The 24,702-nt window shown below is 40.3% G+C and overlaps 1 protein-coding gene across 2 annotated transcripts in view; it reads left to right on the plus strand.

Moving 5' to 3' along the window:
* met (MET proto-oncogene, receptor tyrosine kinase) overlaps positions 1-24,702 on the plus strand; it is a 77,828-nt gene that overhangs the window by 42,443 nt on the left and 10,683 nt on the right. The window contains exons 11-15 of one of the 2 annotated variants that reach the window (XM_075470526.1): positions 9,223-9,432; positions 13,002-13,151; positions 21,035-21,188; positions 21,753-21,887; positions 23,042-23,302. In XM_075470526.1, coding sequence (XP_075326641.1) covers positions 9,223-9,432; positions 13,002-13,151; positions 21,035-21,188; positions 21,753-21,887; positions 23,042-23,302 — 910 coding nt within the window. The remainder of the gene's footprint in view (positions 1-9,222; positions 9,433-13,001; positions 13,152-21,034; positions 21,189-21,752; positions 21,888-23,041; positions 23,303-24,702) is intronic. The other variant, XM_075470527.1, reaches the window with a different exon arrangement.

Genomic DNA, 24,702 nt, shown 5'->3' on the forward strand with positions numbered 1-24,702 from the left:
GGACAGTAGCAGAAGTGAAGCCTTTAGGATGCTCTGGCTCTCCTCACCTCCGTCAGGCTGTATTTTACTTATTGCGGGGAAGAGATACACACATTCACATATTCACGCCTGACGGACGTCGTGTCTGTCTCAGCCCAACCGCTCTTTACAGCATCAGTCTGGAGCTGTTTCAAATTATAGAAGCTGATATGCACTATGCTTTCACCGCGCTGTCTGCAGGCCTTTAAAATCTCTGATATTCATGTAGCTCAATTATAAAAGCATTGAAAAAGGCGTTAAATCCACATAAAATGTCACCTAGGTCATAATTCAAAAGCGGCTTGACTTGGTTTCAGCTGTTTCTGTCTGGCTCCATTCATCAGGTCCCGTGCCAATGTAACTGTAGTTTACTTGTGTATAAAGCATTAAATTACCTGAACAGGAGGATCGTGCATGGACAGAGGGACGGCTGCACAATGTCATCTTTCATGATAAAAAGTACTTGCACCCAACATGCTACGCATACATTTTTAAAATTAGGTTTATGTTTATGCATTTAGCAGATGCTTCTATCCAAAGCGACTTACAGTTAAAAAAAATATATATAACATTACAGCGAATATCAAAACTAACAATAAGCCACATAGATGGAAACCACGAGTCAGACTCTGTCAGGGGTGACAGGGGTGACAGTGTAGCGATAGAGTGCAGGCATAGAGGGAGGTACAGAAAGATAAAGTGCAGCAGAGGGGGTAGGAAGTACAGGGTAAGTGCTAGGATAGGAGATGCTCTCTGAAGAGCTGGGTCTCCAAGAGTTTCTTGTTCTGGTAGCGCTCGGTAGGTCATTCCACCATGAAAAGAGTCTGGATTGTCTTAAGCGTGGTGTAGGCACTGCGAGACGACAATCCTGTGACGACCCGGAGTGACCGAGTTGTGACATAAGCCTTTGCAAGAGCGTCCAAGTAGATGTCTGTACATATACATATATTTATGATTCATCTTTTGGATGAATTAACACATTTTTTTTTTGTAATTCTCCTGCACAAGTGTCATTCATAATAATTGTCATCTTTCATTTTGTTCATTTTTTTCACTTTGAAATGTTTCAGATAGTTGAAGTTCCATATTTCACTGGAGAAATTTCCCTTATTTTTGATTCATTGAGATACTGACGGAGACTAATGCTATTTGTTTCCTTTTGGAATTTCGATGAGATTACCTGGTGAAATGGAGAGGTTCAGCATGCTGTTCAGCATTCCCCATGTCTGTGTTTTGGAGCTTCTCTTGACAAAAGGACATAAAGCTTTACGGGAAGATAAAGACCTCCAATTCATAACACAGACACAACATTTGGGGGGGGGTGGGGGGGAGTTGGACAGACCAGTCTTGTGCTGTCTCCGCCAACTTTTCATGTTACAGCCAGAAAAGACTCAACACTGTCCAAAGTAATAATACTGATCACAAAACTCTCCAGCACAACTTTCTGACATTCCGATCCATGGTCAAAGAAACTAATGTCTCACGCAGGTTTTATTGCAGCTACTGCTAAAATTATACTCATTTGTCTTCTTTTCAAATAGAGAAGTTAAGAAACAAGAAAAAAATCGTATCTTCTTCTCAGGCCAACTTTATAGAAGCAGAACTGGAACAGAAAATCCACAAAAACAGCTATAACATTGTCGAAAGCCACTTTTTCTCTACAACCGAGGGGACGTGGCAATTGCAAGTGTCTTAAGTACACATTCTATTAAAGTAAAAGTGACATGTTTCCTGGTGAGTCATAAACAAGCAGCTCTTCACATACAGGGAAGGTATGCTGTTGTTTGTTTGATGTTTGCCTTCGGGTTTCAGTTTGAGAACAAGCAGTAATGATAGTATCTGTCGTCCTGAGGCACACACTGCTGCAGGTTCAGTCATGAGATAATGATATGCTCAGTAAACACACAATTATAGGACACCTACTCTCAACCAAAAAGACTTACAACTCATATCCTGGTCAGGGAATATCCCTATAACACTAATCAGCCTTTCTCTCAGATACGCACATGCACAGACACACACGAGCACCCCCTGTCTCATCTTACAGTTCCCCCTTCCCTGATCATTGACCTGTGTTCAGGTCAGTGGTTGATGGGTCTCCAAGGACCTCTGGCTTCTTTACACACAACCAGGAAAAGTAGACGGAGGTTTGAAGCTGAAATCAGGTTTATGGTCCAAAAAGGTTCATTCCCCCCCAGGTGTTTTTATCAATGCCTCTTTGATCAATCAATTTCCACCCGTTCCAGTGGAGCTGCTTTGAAAGACAGCAGCAGGCGCATGTTGCTGCACCTGGAGGCGTCCGCATGGGAAAGTGTGCATCTGTGTGAGTTGTAGCAGTATGTTTGGACGGCTCTCCGAAAATAAGAGTTAACAAAGACGGTTAAAAATACGCTGTTTTAGGGCTATAAAAAGTTGTTTATATTGTATTTAATGTACCATAAGATCTAATATGGAGTCTTTTAACATTGCCCTGACCTTCCTCAGAGACAAGTTGTGTTTGAATTTGTTGTTTTTTTTTAAGGGGGAGGGTTTCAACAATTTCACAAATTTCATCAGTGTAACTTATGGTTGAGTTAAACTCACCTGTTTCACCACTGAAAGTTAATAAGTAACTAGGAGGAAGCAAAGACGTTATTGCTGGAGTTAAGTGAAAAAATATAGACAGAGCCCAAAATCTCTAAAAATTTTCCAACATAGGCCACAAGCAGTAGTTGGTAAAAGTTTCACAACGCAGTGTGCTGCCTTGATACAGTAGAAACTGAAATATCACCTTACTGCTCAGTATTGAGTTACTATTGAAACGCTATACTAGGGAGTAGTGACGGACAAGGAAATTATTCCAGTCACAGACATTGTTTGCTCTCTGATTTAGAATGTTGATTAAGTAGAATGCACCTTTTTTTTTTATACACTATGTGCACTGAAGCCCTAAACAGGGTTTCGTCCACTCCAGGAACTGTAAAATGTTTGACCTCTCCAGGCTGTTTTGATGGTCAGTCTCATATTTTTTTCAACAGTCTCATAAGCCTCTTATTCTGATGTTACAGCAAAGCTACAGCATTACTGGTTGTAATGTCCCCTGCGGTATTTGAATAGTAGGGTCAATCAGGATTTAGTTAGCTCAGGACGTGTTACCTGGTCCTCCAGCAGAGGAAGTTAACACCATGGTAGTCATTGTTCAGTTCCTTTTCAAGTAGATAGCACACACCGCTATAATGAACGGCTGTAAGATGACTGAAAGACAGCATGTCAAATCTTTAGCCCGAGTAGTTGTTTTTTTTCAAACTTGACCAAGACACTAATCTTTGCGGAAGAGAGAATGCATGAAGTGAAAGGCTTGTGTAAAATAAGTATAATTTCTTATTATTTAGAGAGGGATCATGTGCCATCGAGCCCCAGCTGTCGCTTGTTAAATTCCTTCCAGTAAACGGGATGAGTTAGGGCTCAGCCTGGGAAGGGACAGTATAAGTGTCTTATTGTCTTAACCCTTGAAAATAGAGGCAATGATCTCTCAAAAACCAACATCTCAGAGGTTTCCATCCCAAGCAAACTGGGAAATGTGAGCCAGCCTGTCATCCCTACAGAGCGATGTTCATAAACATAAATTAGGGCCATGCGATAAGTCTCCAAGAGGCTATTGTTTAAGAATGACGTTTGCAGTGTCCAGAATGTGTCCTAGAATAAGACAAGAGCTATGAAATGTTCACACCAAAGCAGGGTGCAGAGAAGAAAAAGAGCCACACCAAAACACCAGCAGAGGTTCAGGGGTCTCAGCTGGAGCAAAGCATAAAAAAACAGCCAGTGTTGACTTGATATCTGCCCTTTAGATCTCCAGCAAAGCCTGGTCTCAGCCAATCTCAGCTTTCCCACAAACATGAAAGAGTTTTTTGTTACAAACTGTCGTGAAAAGCTGGCATGGTTACATAGCCAAAGGAGCCTACATATACACCCAAAAAAAAAGTGATCTGTGAATTTTCACGTTGCAGCACTGCGGTCCCTTCCTAACACAAAGCTCAGGGAGTGGATTTCATGATGCCAGCGTTGCTTTACAGAGCTGCACTATTACAGATATTTAAGTTTAACAAGAGGCTTCACAGTAGCCAGACACCTGTTGCTTGAACTCTCAAATTGGTTTGTTTTGTGTCAGTGTTCTCTTCCTATCTCCTCCCAGAAGACTAAATCCTTCCAGCTGACACCTGAACGACTCTTGAAGCTTCTTTCCTTTCCCATGCCCCCCACAGCTGGGGGGTAGCCTTAGAGCAGGAAGTCAATGAAGGTGAATGAGTAACATTTTTGCTTGGGTCAGCAGTAATTCATTGCCCCTGATGTGTCCAGTGGACCTGTTGATTGGTTAACTGTGTTTTTAAGTTTACGGGGTGAAAGTAACTCATTTCATCATTGTAAAATGTGAAATTTCCTTCCAAGGAAAAAAAGGCTAATTTGTGCTATTTGTACATATCAAACTGTGAGGGTTGTTATGTTTAGACCTAAGTTGAAGGATTATTTATTTATTTGTTTGGTTTGATGCATTGGGTGAAATAATTATAAATATATATGAATAATATAAATGTTTTTAATTATAAAAGAATATGAAATAAATGGAGAATCCATTTTGGAAAGATTTACGCTAAGCTTTATCACTAAGGCACAGGAGTTCAGACCCATTAGTGCCCTGTAATGGCAGCTACAGCTCCTTGTTAAATGGTACTTTTTGCTTTGGAAGGTGTGAACTGTGTGAACTGACATGGGAGTATCAAAGTGGGATTTATGATAAATGCTGTCCATTTCTCTAAATCCTAAGGAAAGGAGCCTCATTACTTCATTTATTATCTTCTTTTGCATAGGAAATACTGGACTATCAAAAGATGGAAGATAATTCCGTTCTGTTGTCTGTTGCATTTTTTACCAAGCAGCACAAAGTTGTGGTCACAAGGATTCATGTAAATGACCACAGGAGGATGATGATGAGTTCCTGTGACAACAGTATCTTTCAGTTTTGTGAATATTTTCTCCTTTTTTTAAAGATCAACCTTGATAATGAAATAATATTTTTCATGATATCTTCTTACACTTATAGGGTGCAAGTGGTAGAGCCTCTGTGAAACAGCATGTTAATATTGTATTAGAGAAAGCATCTAAAGCAGTTTTTGTACAATATCCCTTGAACACTTTTAGCTTTGGTGATCCTGAGCCACATCGCAGCTTAGTGTAAGTGCGGTCAGATTTTGATTGTAGCGTGGTCATCTTTTTTCGTAGTCCTTTTAGATTTCTTCTGCCATCTTACTTTAACTCCATGGCATGTTCAAGCGAGGTCAAGGAAAAGAGCTGAAGAAAAGATAAAAAGAGGTATATTCTTTTCACTATTTGACCATAGCCACAAACTTGTAGATGATGCTGGCAGATGGATGATTCATCTGGTCAGATTCTGAGTATTTTTAAGTGCCCGCTCAGTTCCAAACTGACAACTTTTTCTATAAAACATTTGGGAAACTCTGTCTTACAGCTTTGCTTGAACAGCTGCTCTGTTAGAATCCAGTTCGGAATTATGTCATACTTATTGATTCATACTCAATGCATAGCCTACAAAGGACCAAGATTCTCATGACATTTGCCTCATCACAATCATAAGAATCCATCTGGCCAGGCTACAAGGTGTATGATTATGGCAAAGAAACTATAGTTCAGATCAGTCAGTGTCCTTATGGCTATTGGTGAGTTATAGATGTGATGACAGTCAACAAAAATGACTCTAAGAGAGATGGCAGATGCTGCTATGTTATCAGTTGGTTGAGAACTGGTGTATTCCTTCTCTCAAAGCAAAAGAAAAGCCCCAAAGAAAATCTGTTTAATCTGATCTCCCTATTTTCTGACCTCAAAATTGTTTACTCATCTGTTTCTGGGTCCATCATGAAAAAATCCTTATGGAGTGTAACACTGAGAAGTTAACTTCTGGAAGAGTCTAACCTTATTGAGATGAGAGAGAAGACTAAATGAATGAATGTTTAAAAAGTCAGAAAAGAAATAGATACAGCACAAAGTATTTTCTATTAAAAAGGGATGGGAGCAAAGTTCATGAGACGCAAAATCGAGCTGTGAAACAGCTGGACCAGAGACTTTAAATCCAAAGCAAATGATCACACAACACAACATGTTAGGAAATAGAAGAAAACCACTCTGGTATAAATCACTCTAGATTTGACAAGCACTTTTGTATGTGGGTGCTCGGTTATGACTTGGCTTTTTCCAGGCTGTTGCCACTAATGATCGTTCAGGGATGGTGGAGATTTGGGGATGGCTGCTTCTCTCATCACCCCACAGTAAACCTCTTGGTCTGCTGGCTGCCCCTCTCACGCAGCGATTGTATTTACAGCTGCTCCCACCTATAGCCCTTCACCTCCTCTCCCTAAATGAGAGGAGACATCGACTGAACAATGAAACTGACTGAGGTTTCCTTTAATTCACTGGATATTTTTCCTTTTGCTGCACCCATGCGGAGGTGGTGTGGGTGGGAAGATGGCGGGGGTTGATCTGCAGTCCAGTTTCATTTGTTTCCTTGTTGGTATGCTTAGGAGGGGGGTTAATTGGACTGCTTTCGTTATGTGACCTAGTGCCCTCACACAAACGTACACACACATTTTATATATTTGTGCGTCTAAGTTTTTGATGTCTTTGTGTTTTTGCTAAAGATTTAAGCATTTGCAGATGTACATAACATAAAGAGTGTGTTTGTGTGGGTCCATCTGGGCTGCTATAGCCCACTGGGGAGTCAGATTGGCAAGTGAACGAGGAATTTTCAGCCATACTTCAACAGAGCCGCTGCTACTGCAGTCAGTGCAACACTCCAGGGAGTAAGATATCAATCAGTGCTGGAAGTCACACTTCAGCCAGTTTGTCAAGTGTTTTTGAGTCTAAAAAACTTGAGACAAACCTGTTTTATTTCATGAACAGTATTTTTCACTTTTATTTAGTTAATCTGAAACCAAATTAGAAGAACTTTATTGACATGTTTCCTTTTTACATACAGCTTTGATGACTTTCTATTAATATTTTCCGCATTTAGAAATAAAATAACATATTGAGAACAAGTGCCATGACTTTTACACTACCACATGTGTAATGTTAGTCCTCACTCGTACATAATTTATTTACGGTTCATGACCCATACACGCTTTTCTCATCATTGGTTCCTTTATCAGATGACACTCTGTGTTGAAACCTACACCTATTTTATTAAACCCTAAATCACACAACAGATATGTGTGCTGACTTAAATTATGCATGTATTCCTCTAGTTGAGACACAAAACTAAGTGATCAGATCACTGTAAGTTATTCATAAGGATTTATGAATTATTGTACTATGAGGTTTTCTCTTCAGGATAATGAACATTTTCATCCAATTTTGGGGTTCGGCATGAAAGTATCTGCACCTGTTAATTCTCTCATCAGAATGTCCCATTTGTTTGTTTTACCCATATATCGCATCTTACTAATATTATTGCACAGAAATCCATCCATAGCAGCAATCTATATTTGAGGAAAAATGACTAAGTTGAACATCAAGAGGTTTTTATAGAGTTACTAAGAGTGTGAAATACACTGAGAAAACACAAATCACATCATAATAAATACGCAAAAAATGCTCCCTTTTTGGCAGAATAAGTGGGATCGTGTAAACTCCAGAATTTACCTTAACTACTCACGAGGAAGATATGATTATTACAGGTTTCTTTAACAGTATTTTAGCTGCATACAGAGTCTCCACTCATCAAACAGCAGTATAGAAGCGGTACAAAGGTTGACTCCACATGTTGACCCAAGGGTGCATGTGTCGTTGCTACCTAGAAGATACACACATGCTAGCATTAGTTGCCACTGCAGAGTGAACATCAACAATATTGTTTCAGCACACGGACAAACAAATAGGCTAAGTGCACTTGTGTATATCTGTGTGGGGGAGTATTGATATTTGCAGTGTGTAAAGAATTAACCACGATTTTCACAGCATCCTTTTCAACTCATCAGAAACGTGAAACCTGAGTATAAAAGCCGACAGAACATAAACAAAAGGCGGGAGGTATCTGTTGTGAATGTCGATTGACAGGCAGATTTATGCGTATATCATTTTAGATACACTACTGGCCTCATAAGTGTAGGGATAGCTTGTGCAGTTATCATCAACAGAAGCTTTTAAAATTGGTGGGCTCATTTATTTCACATGTCCCTGTAAATTTGTGTCCATTGTTTTTGCCTCTGGCAGCTGTGCCACTGATTTGAATCCATCGTCTGTATAAATGATGGACGAGTAAATGATCAGGATAACATGCCCTTAATTTTACATTGCATCCTATTTCCAACAATAGTTATTAAATAATGTAATCTTTATTCATTGCTGATGTTACTGACCAACTGTCAACATGTTTCACACTCTGAGGTCTACTAGGCTATGTGAAGTTCAACCATGGAGAACACCACATGCATCAACGCAGATGTTGTATTCAGTCTAATTAGTAGCTCTCCTTCTGGCTCTACATTTATTTATCTGAGCTACCAGCTGGTTTCCAACTGAAATTGGGATGTCCAGCTCACTGGCAGGTTGCTGATTTCCCTTTTGCAGGTCTGTGGGTCTGTGCCACCGAAACTGTTCTAGTTGTATATCCCTTAATAACTGCACATAGCAAAATGTGCAAATGAAGACATAATGGCCAGTCCTCCTCTAGAGTGGCCAGCAAAAGTTAAGTTAAAGTTGAGGTTATTTCACTCACATTTTCACAAAAATTCTTTGCCAGCCTCAGAAAATGTCAAACTCAGCGTGTCTATCCCTCTTACCTGTACTCACTGTTGACAACATGAAACTTTGCCACACCTCAATGAAATGTCTGTTTCCTATTTTGCAAGCTGTCTCTCGCTCGGGGGTCTTAATAAGCACAAAAGCTGGAATGCCTGTTTTGGCTGAATCTAACGTGGGATAAAACTCTGTTGTGCCCTAAGGCCTCATGTGTAAACACAGCAGTGGCTGAGAGCAGGTGTTGTCCCATATTATGTGTTGAGTATTAAAGAATCTGCCAAACTTAGAATCACTACAATTTAGTGCTTGAATATGAACTTAAAGCTGTTCTGTTTGTTTATGTAAAGTCGGAGGGTTCTGTTTCTCTAACCAATACATCCTTGTCTCTCTGTGGTCTCAAACATGTCTCCTCTTTAGATCTGTGTGTATGGTGAAAACCGTACCTCCATCCAGTGCACCACACCATCCCTGGCTAAATTGGCCTTGCAGCCACCAGTGGTCACCAAGGTCGCATTTGTTCTGGATGGCTACTCGACAGATCAGTGGGACCTGATCTATGTTGAGGACCCACTGTTCCAGGACCCCAAGCTAACCTCCAAGGACAACAAGAGCATTGTGGAGCTCAAAGTAAGGATGCTTTTACAATAAAACAGCAACATCGGTTACATTTGTTTTTTTCCTTAAGTTTCACAAAATAGCCCTCGCAATTTGATCCAAACAGTAGAGGTCATCTACAGAACTGTAACCTTTGGTAAATTTCCTGCTTTAGCTATGCCGCAGGAGAGACACTGGCAGAAACAGGTGCAAAACTCAAGAATGCTGCAGAAAATTGTACTGTTTACAGATGTTAAGTAATATAATCTCTATTTATGAGCTGTAGAAAAAAATTTCAAAAGCTAAAAAAGTGCCCTGCAGAACCGTAAAAGCAAGAAAGGAGCAAGAACAGAAACCAAACGAAAAGATATACAGGCACCAGTCTGTGAGACATGGCAAAAAAAACTTATACTACTACCACTAGTCTGCTGAGTTTTCCTTTGGAGCCAAGTTCATGCCCACTGGTCGGTGCACTTTACCTCGTAATCTTCACACACATTCACACATACAGCCGGCCAGGTTCCAGGTCAGGCTGGGAAGGAAACAATACAGAAAGAAAAACAGGACGTGGAGTCTGTTTCCCATCGTGTACACCCTCCACCCCAACCTCCCTATCGCTCCTCCACTGCTATACCTCTCTATGTACACTCTCTTTTGACTTGTATTGTTCTTGCTGTGGTCAAAGCTCTTGACATATTAATGCTACTTTTCAAACAAGCAACCAGAGTCCCCAGAGCCTGTTTTAGGAACACAATGAAATACATATTCCCCCCCCCCCCTTTTTTTTTTTTTTTTTTGGCTTTTTGACTGCGACAGTTTGTGGCAGCTGCTCTGAACCTCTCGCAAGGGATCCTGGCTTTTTTTTTTTCTTTTACTCTTTTCCCAGACATGACCTTGGCCCCAGTGTTAAACCCACCAGCAGCCCAACATCTATCCCCCCCTTCATCCCTCCATTCGACCGAGACAAACCCCCTGTTTTTATTCGGGGGAGGGATTGGTACGAGGCATCGCACCGAAACAGGCCACATTTAACGGCATCTGATAACCCTGCTCTGCAATGGCCTTCAATAAAGGGAGAATGCTGGGCTCATTTAGTGCCATCTGATAAGTCTAGCCCTGAAAATTCAAGCAAACAAAGGAATATTTACATCTAACTGACAGCTCTACGCCACATGAAAGGCAGAGACTTTGGCAGAGAGTCAAGCTCTTATCACTTTCAATCACTATACAGAAGACTGAAAAGAACTCACTTCCAATTATAATCCTCACAGTTTATTCAGGGGGATTGTTATTACTGTGACACCTTTATTAAATTCAGCTCCTCCCTACACTCTGTATGCTATTGTCACACGTAGAGATGGGAATTACGCACGATAATGTTTGTATTATATGAACGTGTTTTGTCTCTGTGTGGAGCTTAATTGCAAGCACAAGTGAGTGAATTAGTGAGTCGTCCTGCTGTGTGTGTTGACTGACAAAGTGCTGTGTGTTTGCGTGAGAGAAAAAGTGTGCATAGGCAGGAACAGGTGCAAAGCTCCACTCTGTGTCAAATTGGAAAATCCCAAACTGTCACGCAAGGAATGTGATCATTCTCTTTATTGCCCTCTGCTACACTCAAACAAGTGTGTGTGTGTGTGTGTGTGTGTGTGTGTGTGTGTGTGTGTGTGTGTGTGTGTGTGTGTGTGTGTGTGTGTGAGAGAGAGAAAGAGACAGCGAGAGAGAGTGAGGTAACAAAGAAACAAAAAATGACTGACAAAAGAAAGATGGTGAGCAACAAGTAAGGCAAACAGAAGAGCAAATTAGGCTTTTTGTTTTATATGTTAAACACACTGGCTAACTCAGTTACCCCCCCCCCCCCCTACACACACACACACACACACACACACGCTCAAATAGTCTGCAGCTTTGTATGCTTCCAGTCAAATCTCAGAGGGGGTGTTTGTTGTCAGCCTACTTGGAGTCACACAACTGGAAAAGACTGCTCTGTTGAACTTGTGAGATGTTAGGTTTATTGTTTCAATCACTGTGAATCGCAATAACCGAAACAAATAAGATGCATTTACCTCAGCACTATCTCACAGTTCCCTCAACGGGATCTCTTGACAGAACATGCAATGGCTACGTTGGTCCACAGCACAAAACGTTGCAGTTTCACAATGAATGGTCAAAAATTGTGCTATGACTACATTTTTTATTCACTTCCAAACAGACATCCAGCTTACGTCTAGATATTCAATCATGTCAAAATTGAATGTCCCCATGCTCCAAGTCTTTCTACCTATAGCATCAAGTTCCAAACGTACATGTTCAACACTCGATTTAGCCACTAAGGCAAATAAAGAGTTCAATAGGGATAATCAAAGATGTTTTTCTGGGGACTTCCATGTAGGAGACTGCAGTTCCAGACCCATCCATCACGTTGTTTTACTCAATGTTTTCAGTTTTTGTCTTACTTATCACCCACCAGAGATTATGGGATTTGAGTGAAGTGTCTCGATATTGATCCTTGTCATTTTATTACAAGATCTAGATATCGATACAAGGCCGATAGTACAAATATGATAATAGTATGATATGGTCTCAGCTAATAGATTAAAACATTACTGAATGGAGATGAATGGAGATTATTTTTGTACCATTTTTAAAGTGAAAACACATAAAGATGAATCATTCTGATAGCAATCAGTCTAATCAAATTTTCCATTATTACCATAATAATAAAATTATTATTAATGATTTTGGGCAAGGTATTCAAGTAATTAAAGTGAGATATCATGACAACCTTAATTAACACTTAAAAGTACTTGTTTAAAGTTAAGTTGCATGGTTAGTTTTAGATGTTACAAAATACATGGTTAAAGTTAGAAAAATATAGATGGTTAGGGCTTAAGCATAAGCTTAAACTGTTCATGAGTTGCAATTCCCATCATGCCGCAGGGACTTGTCCTACAGAGAATAACCACCTCTGGATAGGTTGCCATCCCATCAGCCAATTTATAGCCATGGATTGTGGCATAACTATGTTTTGAAGATATGAGAAAAAAAACTTATAAGTTCTGTAAATTGAGGTCTTTAAACTGCAAAGAGCAAAATCTCTTAAAATTTGTAACTACTGTACGCTCTCTGATCTTAACACACTGCACAAGCTACTGCAAACGCACCAACAATAACTGGCCCCACTGGGACCGGGTGGCGTCTTCCTCCTCCTTTTAAAAAGGTAGCCCAGCTGATTAGGCCTACTCAGCCACAGCTGGGACAACTCACCTGGCTGCAGCACTAAGAGGACTTAGTGTCAACAACAGGGAGCGCTGATAACAGAAACATCGCTGGGCATTGAGTTTTATCCAATTTTACATTGATTAAAACCTGTTGTTGGTTTGAGTTTCAAAGTACAAATGATCAAAATTGATCTTTTTGATCTTATCAAGGTATCCTCAACTTAACATCAACCCTTGGGCAGTCTTTGGTCTTGCATGTCTCTCTCTTCAATTCTTCTTTCCTTCCTTCCCACCTATCTTCTCTTTTTCAGTGCTTCTCTCTTCCTAATACCTTGTTCCCTCATCTCACCCTTTCTCTCCTCTCCCACCTCCTCTGTGCTGCAGGGTGATCGGATGGACAAGGAGGCAATGAAGTGTCAGGTGCTGACTGTTTCCAACCACAGCTGCGAAAGTCTGACTGTGGTAGGAAACACCCTGGAGTGTACCGTTCCCTCCGAGCTACAGACCACCACTGCCAAGGAGCTGCAGGTGGAGGTGAGACACACCCTCACCGAACAGACATACAGACACATGCAGTGTTTGGATTCTTGTTACACCACCTCTCCATCGACTGTTCAACAGTTCATACACAGTGACACTTTAATTAAGACAGCCTTTTGTTTAGTGAAACACTCAGGTCACCACAAGCACACAAACACACCCCAACCACAAGTTAACACACATATCCATTCACATATGCACACAAGTACTCTTCCTTCCACTCAATAGAGGTTTTGTTCCAGTGTTTCAAAAAACAAAAACCTCTTGTGTGCATAAAGTGATATTTTGATGACAGCACGGAATACGTGCGTGTATGTTTGTGTGAGAAATAGTTTTCTCTTCCAACATAAAAATAAAGATCACTGTTTATTAGGTGGTTAGGATACCTGTGCACTCATGCCCTCTACTGATAAGTTTTCACAATTTCCGCAGGCCTGTATGAAATGTCTGTGACGTGATTTGGTAAAGATACCACAAGATTCAGTACAACAGCACCCTTTTCAACTTGGTCTGTGCTGTCTAGAAAAGTCAGTTTTAATGGGTGTAGCGAAAACTCTGCGCCACTCCCTCTCTTCCACAGGATGTTCCTCTTTTGAGATCAATTGTAAAGTTTTCCACTATCATGCAAACCGAAATTTGGGAACATATTATACTCAATAACCGTTGAAGCTTGTTATGGCCATAAGATAGAATATACAGCCTGAACACTCTCAGTAGCACACACAGCAAGCCAAGCTCACACTACCACACACGGAGTTGCAGTCTACGAAGAGCATCCTCACATAGCTCTGCCGGTTCTCCAGATGACTCAATCCAATCCAATCCATTTTATTTATAAAGCACAGTTTATATAAACACAAAGGTGCCATCTGCCTTAGTTAGAAGAAGAACAAACTTAAGATGCACGTCGACTTTTACCCTCAGATCATTAATGATAGGTTTGGCATACTGTGCCAAGGAACCCAGGTCGACTGAGGGTGCCACCAAAGACCATCACTTCAGTCTTTTTTTCATCAAGATTTAAAAAGTTTAGAGCCACCCAGGTCTTTACATCCTCTAAAGAGTTCAACAGTGGCTTAAGGGAGTATGAATCAGCCTTTTTAAGGGGTACATAGATCTGGCTGTCATCAGCATAACAATGGGATAAGCATGCTTAATATTGAAATAAACCTGATCAAGTGTATTATCCACCCTAGGACACTTGACATGCTGGTGTAACTTTAGGAGTACAGTTCGTAAAAGTTGAAATCCCCACGATTATGTACGCCGTCAGGATGGGCCCTCTGTTGTTTGTTTATCATGTGGTGAAGATGGTTTTGTGCCGAGCTAGCATTAACGTCTGGTGGAATGTAAACAGCATTAACAATGACCTACCGAGGCAAAATGAACGGCCTTCACTGAATGGACACAGCCTCTCGGTCCGGTGAGCAGTGGCTATTATTCTGCTCTTTGGGCACCAGAAAATCCCTTTAGAAAAACTAGAATTATTACCTGCCTAATAACAAAAACATAGGCAAATTCTTGTAATAGATGGTAACAGGCTTACCGTTTACTTATCCTAACCTTAGTCATCCATCCATTTTCTATACCCGCTGAATCCGTCGGTCGGGCCGCGGGTAACCTTAGTTATATGAGTCGAAATGCCTATTTGTGCCAAGACTGACGATGAAACAGATATTGTGTATCAAACATCTGCTGAAGCAGAAAATCCATCAAGCCACTCGTAATGCATTTATATGAACTTTCTTCACTGTTTATATTATCAAGCTTACAAAAGGAATTTCAGCAATGAAAGCTCTTACCATTTCATTTCACAGCACCTGCTTCTGCAGGACAAAGAGGTTGACCTGCCACAGAACAAAAATATATTGATAATAATATAACAATAATATAATGATATATACACTGATGAAAGATGGCAACTTAAGTGCTGCCTTTTGAGTTATCCTGATTATTTTATGTAGATTTGATTTAATCTATTACTAGCTAATAACATCATAACATAATTTTATCTCTGTAATAAATTCTTTGGCTGAAAACTGAGAAAAAATAGAGACAGAAATGCTAAAACAGGTTAAAGACAAACTGTCTGTGATGAGCCACCACAAGGCAGTAAGACAGCTCGGCGGCCAAGTTGAGCTCTTCATTATATGCTCTGGGAAATTTGTGGAAAACTCCACATTCCTTCAACGTAGCAGATCATTTACAGAAAACTTCAATAACTTCACTGTCTTGATGTAGTCCTTCATAAAAAGCAGCTATGGGAGAATTTATTACACAGTGTGCTGATTGAATGGGCTCAGACACCAGCTGTCCATTTTGTCACTTAAGAGTAGTCAAACAACTTCTGACTTGCAAGAAGGGGATGTACAATAGGCAGATAATATGGGACCCTCCCACCCCAACACACACAATCTTCTCATAGACTTTTCTGACTGATAAAACAGATTTGTTAACTTCCACCATGCTCTTCAACTCTTTAGTCTGTAAAGATATGGGTGACAAAACAAATTGTCATTGTGAAAAGACATCATTGTTGTTTGCTTTCCGTTCATTTATTAACGGATTAATTCATTTATTAATGAACACAAAATGTTCAGAACTTCCCATCACCAGAAGCTGAAAAGAGTGAGGACCCAATGAAGTATTTAAGGCCAGTTTTGAACCATTTAGGAAAACGTTACATTTTTGAGGAAATTTTAGAAGAGGTGGATTGTACTGAAGTAGATCTGAACAACCAAATACTGATTTCCTCAGTTACCTGCTGTTACTGCACTGTCCCAAGAGTCGAACAGCAATATGTGAAATCAAACTGAAATAGGGAGCTTAGACCCAGTAAGAGAAAAAACATTTTTTATACAAGTTAGCTGTAGAAAATACTTAGACCCTTTCACTTCATAAATATTTTCATTTACATAAACTCGTTTATCAGTCACTTTTATCCAAAGTAATGTACAGGTGAGGAAATAACATTAAGCTGAGCCCGCCTTGGGGCTCAGCTCCTCCGTATGTCAAATACAAGGAGGAACAGTGGGAGGTTAAAGAGGACGTCTGTTTTTCACCAATAAGGCACAACCAGTAAGTGAAAGACCCTTTAGCTAATGATGGTAATCCGTCATTCATGTGTCAGAGAGACAAGCTAAGTTTGTGCTTAAACTATGGGGTCATCTAGCAGGAATAATTGATGCAGTAAAGTATCATCTGTATAGCAATGAGAATGACAAGCCATGCAAATAGATGACCTGACCTAAAGAGGTGGTGTTTATTGCAAAGAGAAGGTCCCAGTACTGAGCCTTGGGGCATCTCAGTGGAGAGGCGATGGAAGGCTGATGTTTGTCCACGCCATGACACTTTGATTGCTACATTGATTTATAGCACGTTTACATTTAACTGGAAGTACATTCTACATCTCATCTCTCTCATTTCGCAAATAATTGAGACAATCACTTGGTTTTTTTTGAAGGAGCTCCTCAGTCCTTAATTTTTCTTGTGGAATTCTTAAAGCTTTTGACAACAAGATTGTGTTGCGAACACATCTTATCAAGACTTGTTCAGACGAACAGGATGCACCGGACCACAAGTTTTTTTTTTAAACATTTACAAAGGTATTTTCGCTTTGTCGTGACTTGTTGTTGAGTATAGATTTTATCACTACACTTATGCAAATCAAGAAAAAATGGATAAAGGCATCTGATTACTCTAAAACGCTGATATTGCATTGTGAAAATAAACTATTATACCATACAGATTTTATTTTAAATCTTATTTAGTGAAACATGACTCATACCCTGCAGTCTGAGATGTTCTTGTGAATTTTAGCATCTTTTGTTGAACATTTTTCTGGACATAATAATGCATTAAGCTTGTTTCAAAATGTTCAACATTTGTAATATAAGCTATCATAAAAATCTGAGCTACAGACTCCCTCATGTATTCCCCTGAGATAATACCCAGCGACCGTCTCCAGACCAAACGCTATCAGGCTCATCACCGTTGACTTGTGAACTGAAAGCCTTTATCTCAGGGGAGGGTCAGCCACATATCCCCTACCACCAGACATGCCCAGACAGTCTAAATTACACACACGCATACACATGGACATTTATCGTCCCATCTGCAGCAGGCTGTAGTAGAAACCTCATTTCCACTAAACCTAATAATGACAGAAGCAATATCACTGATGTAATCTGCCCCCAGACAGTGGCAGCAGACACTCTGCGTATGTTTGTTTGGATGGTGGTATAATAGCATATGTCTGAATGCCAGCTTCATGGTTTGCGTGTAGCCTGTACATGCCATCCATTACATACTGAATGCGTTATGCGTCATTGTGTCCACAGCAGTTTATCAAAGGTAGCTGATTGGTAAATATAATCTTTCGTCAAATTATTAAAATCAAAAAAATAAAAGGAAAACAACTTATTCTTACATTTCCTTTCATTTTTATTGCAAAAAGTATTAACTATCATTTCATTTGTTAATATTCATCACTTTTTGCATTTCGGATCAACAACACATTTCCCAAAAAGCTAAGGACAGGGCTAGTAATGATGTAAAGAAGAAACATGGTATTTCAAACAGATAGTGAAAATGGATGATGAATGAAAGTGGATAATCCACTGCATATTTTTCCCTCTAGAGTGCATAATATCATAAAATCATTCAAGGAATTTGTGGAAACCTTCGTGTATAAAGGGAAACAGCACAAGCCTAAGCTGGACGTGCGTGAGTTTTGATCCCTCAGAAGACACTGCATCAAGAACTATCATTCCTCAACAGGTGATTTACCTGTAACCACATGGCCAAGGGATTACTGTGGGAAACCTTTGGCAAACACTACAATACAGACAATACATTTACAAATGCCACTTCAAACTTTGCTGTGCAAAAAGAAGCCTCGTGTTAACCATGTCCAAATGCAGCAATTCAATTCAATTCAGTTTTATTTATATAGCGCCAAATACAACAAATGTCATCTCAAGGCACTTAAATAGTATAGTCCAATTCAAGCCAATTCAAGCCAATTGGAATTCAATTAATTGTAATCATAATTATTTTCAAAATAATCCAATTCATTCATATAGAGCCAATTCAAAAACAATTTCCTAGCTAAGGAACCCAACAGATTGCACCGAAACTTGTCTTCAGTCCAATCTCCCGTCCTGAGCGTGCCTGAGGCGACTGTGGAAAGGAACGACTCCCTTTTAACAGGAAGAAACCTCTGACAGAACCAGACTCAGGAAGGGTGGCCATCCGCCTCGACCAGCTGGGGTTTGAGAAGACAGAAAAGAGAGGAAAAAACCCACTGTAACGCCATTCAAAGGATACCTGTTGGAACAGGAAAACACGAGTTAATGATCACAATAATGTCACATGTACATAATATCATTTGAGAAATTAAACGGGGGAAAAAGAGAGTAAAGTGAGGAAAGGTGTGACAGATGAGGCCCCCCAGCAGTCTAAGCCTATAGTAGCTTAACTATAGGATGTTTCAGGATCCCCTGAGCCATCCCTAACTATAAGCTTTATCAAAAAGGAAAGCTTTAAGCCTGGTCTTAAAAGTGGAAAGGGTGTCTGCTTCCCGGACATTTACTGGCAGCTTATTCCACAAGAGAGGGGCCTGATAACTGAAGGCTCTGCCTCCCATTCTACTTTTAGAAACTCTGGGAACATCGAGTAAACCTTCAGTTTGGGAGCAAAGTGCTCTGTTAGGAAAATATCTTATAATGAGATCTTTAAGATATGGATGGAGCTCGGTCATTAAGAGCTTTATATGTGAGGAGAAGAATCTTAAATTCTATTCTGAATTTAACAGGGAGCCAATGAAGAGAAGCTAAAACTGGAGAAATATGATCTCTCCTGTTGGTTCTCATCAGAACACTGGCTGCAGCATTTTGGATCAGCTGAAGGCTTTTCAGAGAATATGTGGGACAGCCCAATAATAAAGAATTACAGTAGTCCAATCTTGAAGTAAAAATGCATGGACTAGTTTTTCTTCATCACTCTGAGACAATTTGTTCCTGATTTTAACAATATTACGATGATGAAAGAAGGCAGTCCTAGAAACCTGTTTTATATGCGAGTCAAATGATAAATTCTGGTCAAAAATAACTCCAAGGTTCCTCACTGTAGAACTAGAAGCCAAGAAAATACCATCTAGAGTAACTATCAGGTCCAAAGATAACAACTTCAGTTTTGTCTGAATTTAGAAGCAGACAGTTCTGAGTCATCCAGGTCTTTATGTCTTGTAGTCTGACCAACCTATTGGGTTCATCTGGTTTTATAGATAAGTACAGCTGAGTATCATCAGTATAGCAATGGAAATGTATGCCATGCTGTCCAATAATGTTACCTAATGGAAGCATGTATAAAGTGAAAAGGATTGGTCCAAGCACAGAACCCTGAGGAACTCCATGACTTACTCTGGTGTGTGAGGAAGATTCTTCATTTATATGAACAAACTGAAATCTATCAGATAAATATGACTTAAACCAGCCTAATGCAGTTCCTTCAATCCCACTAACATGTTCAAGTCTCTTTAATAAAATACTGTGATCGACCATATCAAATGCAGCACTGAGATCCAACAGGACAAGCACAGACACAAGTCCGCTATCAGAGGCTAAGAGGAGATCATTGGTAACTTTCACCAGTGCCGTTTCTGTGCTATGATGCACTCTGAATCCTGACTGATTTTCAAACAGATTATTTCTATGTAAATGATCACAAAGTTGAGCTGCAACTATAGACTTTTCTTGGCTCTGAGGCATGTGGGATGGACCACCACACAGTGGCAACGTGTATTATGATTAGATTAATCAGTATTCAAGATCAAGGCAACAACTTTTCCAGGCATGTCCCAATCTGCACACAGGAAGAAAAGGATACAGGTACTGGAACAGCGTCGTCTGCAGTCCTTACCTGTACTGTTGCGCATCGGAAGTGTTCGAAAGAATGGGACCGATTAACCTATGAAATGCTTCAGTGGATAGTGTCTTCAATGCGTGAACGTATTTTAAATGTTGTGACATAGAAATGACAACATCACGGAGTGGTAGACGTTTTCTGACCCCTTCCGATGAACTTTGTTTGGAATGTGTTGCAGATGTGAAATGCAAAAATTGATGTATTGTAACAAATTAAATCAATTTAGTAAAAGAAAACATGAAATATCTTAGGTTCATACAGTCTGCAGTGAAGTAAAAACAAAAATCTATACTTTTTTCTTCTTTTTGTTTTTTCAATTATTTAATTAAGAGCAGCAACAAGAAAAGGCGAAGGGGACACACTAGCCAGAATGACTGGTGCTTGGCTTGATTGGCTGCTTAATGTTTAGGATCAAAGTCTTATGTCAAATTGGGGTCATTCTACAAGTCCTACAGTCCTAAAAAGCTATCACAGTTGTATTTGAAGATCATCAGTTGAAAAAGAACTTTAACCTCCTCGCCATGTTTGTTAAAAATCCGGCAAGAGTACATTCAGAGCTGATGGGATGAAAACCAAACAATACAGATCAAATGTTTTCTGACTATGGTGGCTGCATTCATCCATGGAGCAAATGCAGCAATGCTATTTCAGGCAGACAACTTAAGTCATGCCATTTGACTTGGCTTGATGTTGAATGCTAACTTGAAACATGGGTATTTTCAACTTTTTCTTTGCAATCAGGTGGCCTGTTTTGGCCTTTGATGAATTAATGCAATGCATTAAAGCATTCATGTTGACACAGAAATGATAGTTTTATGTAAAGGACAGTGGAAATATAGTGCACAAACTGGGGTCCCCTGAGAATGAAAGTAGATTTATGGTATTTGTTACTGGTTTTGAAATTCACTTCTCTCTCCACTCAAAACCCCAAATCCTTTCCTATTGTGCAGTGGCGCCAGGCAGACTCCATTAGGCATCTGGGCAAGGTGACGCTGGCACAGGAGCAGGACTACACAGGCCTTATCGTGGGCTGTGTGTGTGTCAGCTTGGTGCTGCTGCTACTGGGAATGCTGCTGATGTGGAGGAGGAACAAACACATCGATGGTAAGAAAATAGATGTCAGTTTGCAGTGTAATCAAAGGGTCAAAGGCCTCTCCACTCCTGCTCTTGCTGCTACATATTCAGAGACTCTTGCCCTTATGTATCGAGTGTAAAGTTCTAAAAGGACTATCAAGTATTGGCTGAACTGTTTGACTATAAGCTATTGTGACCTGACTACTGGTGTGTGAGCTTTTACAAGTGTATTTGTTTGTGATGGAGTTTATATGTGTTCTTACATTTGTATACTTTGCAATAAAGTTCTATGCATCTTTTTTAACCTGTGTGCATGTGTGTCTGCTGGGTTTGTTTTGCCTGGTGGGTTTACAGGAAATTTATGTGTGGGGCGCACTGGTGGAAACGCTTCGCCTTCCTCAGTAATTCATTTCTCCCTCTCTTCTACAATTCCGCTCCTTCATCCTTCCTCCCCTCTTTTTTCTCCCCTTTTTACTCTCCTTTTCCCTACCGCTTCACGGTTTTCCATTTATTTTCCTTTACCCTGATCTCACCTTCTTTACCCTGTCCTCAACTCTCTTTCTGTCTCTTACACTATTCCGCCTTTGTCTCTAGATCTGTCTGAGGTGTGGTATGATGGCCGGGGTCACATCCAGCATCTGGACAGGTTGGCTAACGCGAGGAGCGTCAGCCCCACTAACGAAATGGTCTCCCACGAGTCAGTCGACTATAGAACAACCCTGCTGGAGGGTACGTCAAGCAGATAAGCCCTACCCACACCTGACTCCCTCTCCTTCCACTCCACTTCACTCCCACCTACCTGCTTCCCTCCCTGTTGGGCTGAGCGCTATGTTGGCAGTGCATGCCTTTCTGTAAATGATCTAAACTAACACCAGCAGTGCTCTAAATTTATTGGAATTTGATTACGTCTCGTGTGCTTTGAATCAGCTCATCAAAAACTATCAGAAGCTTATTGAATCATTTGGCAAAACTCGCGCAACTTGAGCCTAAATTTATTTTTATTTTTGTTAAATATTATATCAGATATATTATCAGATGGGATTAACATTCTGCTAAATTTAGTACAACTCATTAAATGTTTGATCATGATGATAAATTTATACTTTTATCTAAAAAAAGAACAACCTCCTCCTTATAGTCAGAATTCCTGTAAAACATTTTCTAAAAAGTTCGAAACCCACCTGAAAATCAATATGTTTAGAAATGATAGAATAATTGTAATTTTCATGGCTTCATGGACGATTCAGCCAAAAATGTCATTACAGTGCTGTGGTGAATTGAAAGTTTTTTCAAACTCAGTGATGTAAAGCACTTCTCCTGAAAAGCTGGAATGTCAAAATTGTATTTAAGTTTGACTTGTTTGTTGACACAAAACCAGAAAGGTTGCAGATTCTTTAGGACTCTCATCATCAAGCAAACTTCCCAAACTTTGATGTAGTCTCTAGATTATATGTGTTTTTTGTTCATTTGGGTCCTGAGGGCTCCTTGTACTGTGATACTGAGTATGACGGGCGAAGCAATTTTCGTGCTGGCTTAAAGTCTGAGAAGGTAGACTTACTAATGAGCTAATTCTTGCCTTCAGGGAGATTTGGCTTGTAGGATCAGTTGCTAAGACTAAGTATTTACGCTTGCCATCTCTATTAGCTCTGCTGGACTGTTTCTGCTTGTTTCAAAACAACTTTTGCCTTCACTCTACAAACAGCATCAGAACAGAAATCAGAAGCTTCTTTATTACAGCTCTGCCTGCCTCCATCGCCATGTCTAATCGCTTTCTGCCTTTATAGCCATCCCTCTCTGATCATGTAACACACCTTGACCTCTGGAGGCCCTGCTGATACAGTCGCTGACCTCCGACCCCCTCCGCCTATTTTTTACCTCTTCAGATCAGGGTGGCGACAGGCCCGAGACGTGCCGGGCTGCTCCTCCCATCTACGGAGGCAATGGAGAGCTGCTGTCTCCTAGACTAGGGGCTCTGAGAAGTGGGATGGGTCTGGGGATGGAGAACGAGTTGGTGTCACCCCTGCTGATGGCCCCTGTCCACATCGACCCATCCTGTCTTCACCCAGACCTGCTGACTGAGGTGCAGCACGTGGTGATTGCCAGGGAACAGCTGCTGCTCCACCTCAACCAGGTCATCGGCAGAGGTCAGGCAACATTTTTACTCCTGAAATGGATGTTTTCACCACTTATTCTGCTAAGGTTTAAGGCATCTTTATTTCTCTTCCAATTGCTAATTTTCTCTGCAGTCATGACAGAGCTCCTGACTTGTGACTAATGCACAAGATAAGGTAGCAAAACAGAAAACATTGCAGAGATCTAATCAATACTACCTGCTGGCAAAGCTTTTAATGTAAATATTGTATGCAGAGCTGTAAATTCAGTATTTGAAGTGACAGTGAAGCAACAATCATGGTGACAGTGACATGACGCTGCAAATGAATGATATCGATGTAAAAAAATAGCTTAGTAAAAAATGAAAAGTGATTAAATCCCCTCTCACTGACTTAACCTGTGCAGATGTCTATGATCTTGAAATATTTGGTCAGTGTTTGAATGTAGGATCAGGAAATATGTTGATACTTTGGTGGATCCGCATTCACTGTGTAAAGATTTAGATCTTTAAGAAAGTTTTACCCTTATCTTTAGGTCCATTTCACTGGAGCCATCACAATCCATTTAGTATTCTCATTGTTCATGCTGCATTTGTAACTTAAACCTGCATTGCTAAATAGAGAAATAATAAAAATCTGATATTCTTACACACAGTTTATGGAGACTGCAGCTGATGTCGAGTGATACTATCATCACATCAGCTTAGTTTAATGCTTTAGACTTGTGTAAAGCCATACTAAAGCTAAACTCACTCCAAAAGAGTTCAATTTCCTGCTTTATCAAACCACAAGCTCGCCATGCAGACACAAAATCACCTCATATTGCTGCCTTTAAGTAGGCAGCTCACTGATCAAATTTGATATCAAGAAGAGACCCTAAAACACTCAAAAGTCCCAGAAAATAGAACCTCTGCCCCCTTGGCTAAATTATCCCCTGAAGAAAAAGGGCTAGATTTGGTGGCTGCTGGAGCGTTTCAAAGTGGCGTAGGATGATTTGTTCACAGGATCTATTGTTCAGATCTGTAATTTAACACCCTCAGCCATCTGCAAGGACGTGGTTGGAGAGCTCCGCGCTCATTTCACTCCTGCACCCTCCGCAGTCTGGGGCAAGCCCCCATGTCTTAAAGAAGAGATATAATTCAATAAAATGCACAATAACTCAAGGGGGCTTGACACTGGTTGTTAGTTTGTGTAGGGAATTAATGAATAAAACTTCATACTGGGTTACTTGGAGGGGGCAGATTTAATGTGACGGTAACTTGAGAGTGTTTGCTGTTTAAGGTGTGAAATGCATTAACCAGTGAAAGCACCTTGATCCTTAGGCTCCAGACTTCAATTTTTATGTAAGCAGAGGACATACACATTTTCGTCTGATTTCTGGAACTGCTGTGATCATAGTCGGCTAGCGGTGCCTGTAATCATATGGTCACTTC

This window comes from Odontesthes bonariensis, chromosome 7 (assembly GCF_027942865.1).
Source record: "Odontesthes bonariensis isolate fOdoBon6 chromosome 7, fOdoBon6.hap1, whole genome shotgun sequence".
Taxonomy (NCBI): Eukaryota; Metazoa; Chordata; class Actinopteri; order Atheriniformes; family Atherinopsidae; genus Odontesthes; species Odontesthes bonariensis.